A 7,351-nucleotide genomic window follows, 5' to 3' on the forward strand; every position below is an offset into this window, starting at 1 on the left:
GGGAGTAAAGGGGAAGCGGCGCGGGGGGTGCCGGGAGCAGCGCGGTGCATTGTGGGCCGGTGGGACCGCAGGCGGCGGTGCCCGGAGCTAGGCCGAGCCCCGGGGGGGGGTGGGGGGGGGAAAGCGGCCGGCGGGGGAGGGAGGAGGGGGGGGCCGAGACCGGAGCCCCCCCCGGCAACGCGGGATGGGCGACAGCGACCGCGGTCAGCAGGGCCGGGGGAGGGGGCTGGGGTGTAGGGGTGGGGGGGCTCTGAGGTGATGTTGGGGGGCTGTGGGTGTAAAGGGGGGGGTGGCTGTGGGGCTGGAGGGGGGCTTTGGGGTGATGTTGGGGGGCTGTAGGCGCGAAAAGAGGCGGTGGGGGGCAGTTGGTGGGGTTGGGGGGGTCTGAGGTGCGAAAGGGGGTTTTAGGGGTGTGCTGGTAGGTTTGGGGGGGGTTACGTGCGAAAGGGGGTTTTAGGGGGGTGCTTGTGGGTTTGGGAGGAGCCTTGAGGTGCGAAGGGAGGTTTTAGGGGGGTGCTTGTGGGTTTGGGGAGGGTTCTGAGGTGTGAAGGGGGGTTTTAGGGGGGTGCTTGTGGGTTTGGGGGGGCCCTGAGGTATGAAAGAGGGTTTTAGCGGGGAGCTTGTGGGTTTGGGGGCGGCCTTTAGGTGCAAAAGGAGGTTTTAGGGGAGTGTTTGTGGGTTTGGGGGGGCCTTTAGGTGTGAAAGGGTGTTTTAGGGGGGTGCTTTGGGTTTTCAGGCAGCCTGAGGTGTGAAAGGGGGATGCTTGGTGGTTTGGGAGGGGGCCTAAGGTGTGAAATGGGGTTTGGGGGGGCCTTTAGGTATGAAAGGGGATTGTAGGGGGGTGCTTGTGGGTTTGGGGGCGGCCTTTAGGTGCAAAAGGGGGTTTTAGGGGGGTGCTTGTGGGTTTGGGGGGGGTTCTGAGGTGTGAAAGGAGGTTTGGGGGGGGGGCTTGTGGGTTTGGGAGGGGCCCTGAGGTGTGAAAGGGGGTTTTAGGGCGGGTGTTTGTGAGTTGGGGGGTGACCTTTAGGTGTGAAAAGGTGTTTTAGGGGGCTGCTTGTGGGTTTGGGGGGGCTCTGAGTTGTGAAAAGAGGTGTTAGGCATGTGCCTGTGGGTTTGGAGAGGGCTTTAGGTGCAAAACGAAGTTTTAGGGGGGTGTTTGTGGGTTGGGGGGGCCTTTAGGTGATGTTGGAGGGCTGTCAGTGCAAAGGCAGGTTGGGGGGGTGCTCATGGTTGCGGGTGGGGGTCTGAGGTACAAAGTGGGGTGGTGGTGGGGCAGCTCATGGGTTTTGGGGGGTCCTGAGGTGGATTTGGTGGGGACTGCAGGTGAAAAAGGGGGATACATGTGGGAGCTTACAGATTTGGGGGAGGACCTGGCCTTGTGTTGGGGGGCTGAAGCTGCAAAGAGGGGCTACGGGGGGGAGATCCTGGATTCGGGGGGGGGGGGCCACAGGGCAGTGGGGGGGGGTCCCCAGGCTGGGGGGGGGGGGGGGGGGTTCGCTTTGAGGCTGCCCTGGGGCTTAGCACCAGAGGGGAGCAGGGGCTGATGGAGTTGGGGGGGGTCCCTCACTCCCCCCCCATCGCCCCCCCTCCCTTAGACTGCCGGAGCCCCGACAGTTCATCCCTGAGCGCCTCCCCCCCCCCGCCGGAGCCGTCAGCCCCCCTCCATCACCCTTCCATGATCGGTTCGGCCATGACCTCCTCCCTCAACTCTCCTGTCGCCAGCTTGGGCTCCCCTTTCCCCGTCATCAGTTCCTCCATGGGTTCCCCGGGGCTCCCCGCCACCCCCGCCATCGCCTACGGTCCCGTCAGTAGCCCCCAGGTAAGGGGGGAGCCCCCCAAATTGGGGGGGGGTGTTGGATTTTGGGGTGAGGGTGGGGGGGAGGCTCCCACCGGCCCTGCCTGCCTCCCCCTCTCTCGCAGATCAACTCCACGGTCAACCTCTCGGGGCTGCACCCCGTCAGCAGTTCAGATGACGTGAAGCCGCCTTTGGGGATCCGGGCTGTCCCTTGTCACCCCCACGGTCCTGGCGTCGCCGGCAAACGTCTCTGCGCCATCTGTGGGGATCGGTCCTCAGGTACCTGCGAGCTTGGGTTTTCCATGGGGGGTCCCTGGGGGGCTGGTACTGGGATGCCTGGATGCTTTGTAGGGGTTTCTTTGGGGACACTGGAGTCTTCTGTGAGGTCCTGCGGGGACATCTGGATCTTCCATGGGGTTCATATGGGACACTGCAATACCAGGGTTCTCTGTGAGGTCCTTTTGGGGACACTGGGGTCTTCAGTGAACTGCGTATGGGGTACCAGGTTCTCTGTGGGGTCCCTGTGGGGATGGCTGGATCTTTTGTGGGGTCCCTATGGGGCATTGGGACACCGGGGTCCTCTGTGAGGTCCCTTTGGGGACACCAAGGTCCTCTGTGAGGTCCCTATGGGGTACTGGGTACTTTGTGAGGTGTCTCTGGGGACATCAGGGTCCTCCACGAGATCCCTGTGGGGTACTGGGTCTTCTGTGGGGTCCCCATGGGGTATTGGGACGCCAGGGTCCTCCACGAGGTCCCTGTGGGGTACTGGGCTTTCCGTGGGGTCCCTGTGGGGCATTGGGACACCTGGGTGTTCTGTGAGATCTCTGTGGGGACGTCTGAACTTTTTGTGGTGTCCCTATGGGGCACCAGGACGCCTGGCTCCTCCTTGGGGTTCTTGTGGGGACATTCGGGTTCTCTAAGGGTGGGATATAGGGAGTGGGGACATTTGGGTTCTCTCTGGGGTGGGACACAAGGGACGGGGACACTTTGGTCATCTTCAGGGTGGGATAAGGGGTACGAGGACACCAGAGTTCTCCCTGGGGTGGGACAGGGACCGGGGCCACCTCAGGCATGTTCAGAATGGGGTATGGGGACACGTCGGTCCTCCCTGGGGTGGGATATGGAGGAGAGGGACACGAGGGTCCTCCCTGGGGTGGGACACGGGGACACCTCGATCCTCCTCAGGGTGAGATATGGGACGTGGGGACACCAGGGTCCTCTCTCAGGTGGGACACAGGGGATGGGGACACTTTGATCTTTCTTAGGATGGGATGTGGGAACACCAGGGTCCTCTCTAGGGTGGGACAGCAGACAGGGACACCTCGATCCTTTTCAGGGTGGGATGGAGGGACACCAGGGTCCTCTGTGGGGTGGGCCATGGGGATGGGGACACCAGGGTCCTCCTTGAGGTGGACCCCAGAGGACGACGCCACTTCCATCCTGCCCCCAGCCCACCACCCTGGGGCAGAACACTCTCCCCTCCCTCCACCCACCCACCTTGGGGATGTGTGGGGCCAAGTTGGGGGTCCCACCGCTGACCCCCCCCCTTTTCTTTCCTCGCAGGGAAGCATTATGGGGTGTACAGCTGCGAAGGTTGCAAAGGTTTCTTCAAACGCACCATCCGCAAGGACCTGACCTACACCTGCCGTGACAACAAGGACTGCGTGGTGGACAAACGCCAACGCAACCGTTGCCAGTACTGCCGTTACCAGAAGTGCCTGGCCACCGGCATGAAACGGGAAGGTAACTGGGAACGCCGGGATACGGGATAGAGACCTCCCAGATCTTCTTCTCTTCTTCACCGCCACCGGCTCCGTCCTCAGCCGTGCAGGAGGAGCGACAACGGGGGAAGGAGAAGGAAGGGGACGGTGACCTGGGGGCCAATGCCAACGAGGAAATGCCGGTGGAAAAGATTTTAGAAGCCGAGTTGGCGGTAGAGCAGAAATCGGACCAAAACGTGGACGGTGCCGGCACGGGGGGCAGCTCGGTGAGTTATTTTGGAGCGGGGGCAGGAGGAGTCCCCGGGGGGTGGGGGGTTCCGGGCCACCTCGCTGACCCTTTTTACGTGTCCCCCCCCTTCACGTTACTCATCAGCCCAATGACCCGGTGACCAACATCTGCCAGGCCGCCGACAAGCAGCTCTTCACGCTGGTGGAGTGGGCCAAGAGGATCCCCCATTTTTCCGAGCTGCCCCTGGACGACCAAGTCATCTTGCTGCGGGCGGGTGAGGAAAATGGAGGGGGGGGGGGCCAGCCCCACGACGAAGTGGGGAGGGGTGTCTTGGGGTTTCCTGCCCCACGGTGGGGGTGTTTAGGGTCTCCTTGCGGGGGGTTGGATGTCACCGGGGTGTATTTGCCCCATGGAGGGGGGTTTTGGGGGGAGCTTCGGGGGGATGTGTCTTGCGCATGAGATGTCTGCCCCGTGGAGCAGGTTTTTTGGGGGGGTGGAGGGGGGATTTGCCCCACGGAAGGGGGTTCTGGGGGGCCACAGGAGAAGATCTGCCCCATAGAGGGGGGGGTTCAGGAGCCCTGGGGGGATGTGTCCTGTGGAGGGGGGGTCTGCCCCACAGAGGAGATTTTGGGGGGTCCACAGGAGGGGGGTCTGCCCCACGGGGGGGTGTTCTGCCCCATAGAAGGAATGTCTGGGGACCCACAGGAGCAGATTTGCCCCATGACAGGGGCACTTGGGGGTCCAGGAGGGGATTTTCCCCACAAAAGGGGGGGGTCTGCCCCACACTGGGGGTGCCCAGTGGGTTGCAGGGGGGGCACTGGCTCCATGGAAAGGACATTGTGGGGTTAAATGGGGTTGTCCGGGGTGGAAAAGGGGGGACTGTCTGTGCCATGGGAAGGGCCTGGGGGGAGGGAAGAATATCTGTCCCATGGGGGTCAGGTTTTGGGGTACCTGAGGGGATTTGAGGCCCCTGCCCCGGCAGAGGTGGGAGCCAGTGGAGACATGGAGGTGTTTGGGATTGGGATGCGGCAGGTGAGGGGGGGTGTTAGGGGCTCAGGGGTGCCCCCCCTCGATTTTGGGGGGCAGGGGAGGGGGGGGATTTAACGCCGCGTCGTCCCCCCTGCCGCAGGTTGGAACGAGTTGCTCATCGCCTCCTTCTCCCACCGCTCCATCTCAGTCAAAGACGGGATCTTGCTGGCCACCGGCCTCCACGTCCACCGCAACAGTGCTCACAGCGCCGGCGTGGGGGCCATCTTCGATAGGTGGGGGTTGGGGGGGGATTTTAGGGGGTCTTACTGGGGGGGGGACGGACCCCCCAAATCATACTCACACACCTCACCTGCCCGGGTTTTTTCTCTTCTCGCCACAGGGTGCTGACCGAACTCGTTTCCAAAATGCGAGACATGCGTATGGATAAGACGGAGCTGGGTTGTCTTCGCGCCATCATCCTCTTCAATCCGGGTATGGCCCTCGGGGGGGTTCATGGGGGGGACACATTCTGGGGACTCCCTCGCTTCACCCCATTTTGTATTCCTAGATGCCAAGGGGCTTTCCAACCCCGGTGAGGTAGAGCTGCTCCGGGAGAAAGTCTACGCCTCCCTCGAGTCCTACTGCAAGCAGAAATACCCGGAGCAACAGGGCAGGTAGAGAAAGGGTTTTGGGGGGGGGGTGTCTTGTAGTCATCGTGTCATGCCTGCCCCCTCCACCTAAAATTTCCCCCTGGGCCCCCCCAAGGTTCGCCAAGCTGCTCCTCCGCCTCCCAGCCCTGCGTTCCATCGGCCTCAAATGCCTCGAGCACCTCTTCTTCTTCAAGCTCATCGGGGACACCCCCATCGACACCTTCCTCATGGAGATGCTCGAAGCCCCCCACCAGCTCTCCTGAGCGTTGCCCCCCCCCCCCAAAAAAAAAACGGAGGGGGGAGGGGCAACAGGGCTCCTCCAGGGGGAGGGGGGGTCCCCTGTGCCCCCCCCCCCCTCCAAATGTGGGCCCTTGTAAAATAACCCCCCATGGTGGCCATCGTGCCGGGGCAACTCCCCCTGGGGTGGTGTGGGGGGGACGGGGGAAGGGACATGGGATGACGCAGCCCCCCCAACACCCCCATAACAGCGTGTCCCGGGGCTCGGGGGGGGTCCCCATTTCCCTCCATGGCCCCCCCAACTCCCCCCCCCACCACTCAGGCACCCGATAGCACTTTGAATCGCCTCCCACCCCCCAACTATGCAGCAGGTACCCGGGGCCGGGGTGTGGGGGGGGGAATCCCCGGCCACCCCGGGGCTGCTGAGGGGGGGGGGCTTTGTTTTTATTGTAGGTCCTACAGCCCCCTCCCCCCCAAGTCTCCCCTCCGCCCCGTGGTTTTATTCTGCTTCGGCATTTATGAACCTTCCCCCCCGCCCCCCCTCCAAACCTGGTCGCTTTGGATTTTCAGTGATTAAAGTTGCTGCTTCTCAGTCACCGAGGGGCTTCGGGGGCTTGTTTTTGGGGGGGGCCCCCCCATGGCAGGGCCCCCACACACACCACAGGGTCCCCCCATACCCCAACACCACAGGGGGGATCCCCTCTGTCCTGTCATGCCTCCCCACCGCAGCCACCACCTCCACCCACCGCAGCTATTTTTGGGTCAAAGCTCTGGTTCCTGAAATAGCCCCTGTGGCTGGGGGGACACACACACACACAGAGGGGATATTGGCCCCCCCCATCCCCATCCCCGCCACCCCCCTCCCTGTCCCGGCATGGCGGTGGCCGCCGGCGGACAGTGCCGGCTCTGTGCCGGCGGTGAAGGGCCGAGTGTCTGCACCTGGGCCGGGGCCAGGGCTGGACCGCAGCGGGGCCGGGGGGGGGGCACCCGCTGCCACGTCCTGCCAGGACCCCCCCCTCCTCCCTCCTGGTCTCCCTGCCTGCTCCTGCCTGTTCCCGTGTCCTGCCTGGGGTGGGGGGGATCCTCTGTGGGGTGGGGGACAGAGAGTGGGGATGGAGAAGCGGAGTAGGGATGGGGGGACAGGGGAGGGGGACGGGGTGGGGAGCAGGGGACAGGGAATGGGGATGGGACACAGATGGGAATGGGACAGGGGATGGGGACAGGAGACAGGGATGGGGACAGGGGAATAAGGGTGGGACACAGAATGGGGACAGGGATGGGGATGGGACACGGATGGGGACGGGACAGGAGACAGGGATGGGGACAGGGGAATAGGGATGGGACATGGAATGGGGCAGGGATGGGACACAGATGGGGATGGGACAGGAACAGGGAATGGCGATGGGACAGGGAAGGGCGACAGGAATAGAGATGGGACACGGGATGGGGATGGGACACTGACAGGGAATGGGGATGGGAAACAGATGGGGACAGGGGACAAGGACTGGGGATGGGACAGGGAATGGGAACAGGGAATGGAATGGGGATGGGACAGGGAAAGGGGACGGGACAGAGCTGGGGACAAAGAATGGGAGGGGATGGGGACAGGGCCTGGGACAGGGGAGGGGACCAGCCTTTGGGTTGGGGACAGGGGTTGGGGCACAGGGAGCGGGAGTGAGGAGTCAGGATGGGGACAAGGAATGGGGACAGGGAATGGGGACAGGGGGCTGGGATGGGGACAGGACAGGGG

General features: G+C 63.6%; 1 protein-coding gene across 3 annotated transcripts; it reads left to right on the forward strand.

The window, feature by feature from the left end:
• Positions 1 to 45: 45 nt before the first annotated feature.
• On the forward strand, positions 46 to 5,641 carry RXRB (retinoid X receptor beta). 3 transcript variants are annotated; one of them, XM_069774104.1, is made up of 10 exons: positions 46 to 203; positions 1,596 to 1,819; positions 1,921 to 2,074; positions 3,359 to 3,538; positions 3,619 to 3,782; positions 3,890 to 4,019; positions 4,875 to 5,007; positions 5,115 to 5,206; positions 5,283 to 5,388; positions 5,480 to 5,641. In XM_069774104.1, the coding sequence occupies exons 1-10, from the start codon at positions 185 to 187 to the stop codon at positions 5,625 to 5,627; spliced, it is 1,350 nt and encodes a 449-aa protein (XP_069630205.1). In that variant the 5' UTR covers positions 46 to 184; the 3' UTR covers positions 5,628 to 5,641. The 3 variants fall into 3 exon arrangements, with proteins under 3 accessions (XP_069630205.1, XP_069630206.1, XP_069630207.1); XM_069774105.1 differs by having other exon boundaries at positions 3,920 to 4,019; XM_069774106.1 differs by having other exon boundaries at positions 89 to 203; positions 1,723 to 1,819.
• The last annotated feature ends 1,710 nt before the right edge of the window (positions 5,642 to 7,351 follow it).

The sequence above is a fragment of the Haliaeetus albicilla genome, chromosome 29, assembly GCF_947461875.1.
Source record: "Haliaeetus albicilla chromosome 29, bHalAlb1.1, whole genome shotgun sequence".
NCBI lineage: Eukaryota > Metazoa > Chordata > Aves > Accipitriformes > Accipitridae > Haliaeetus > Haliaeetus albicilla.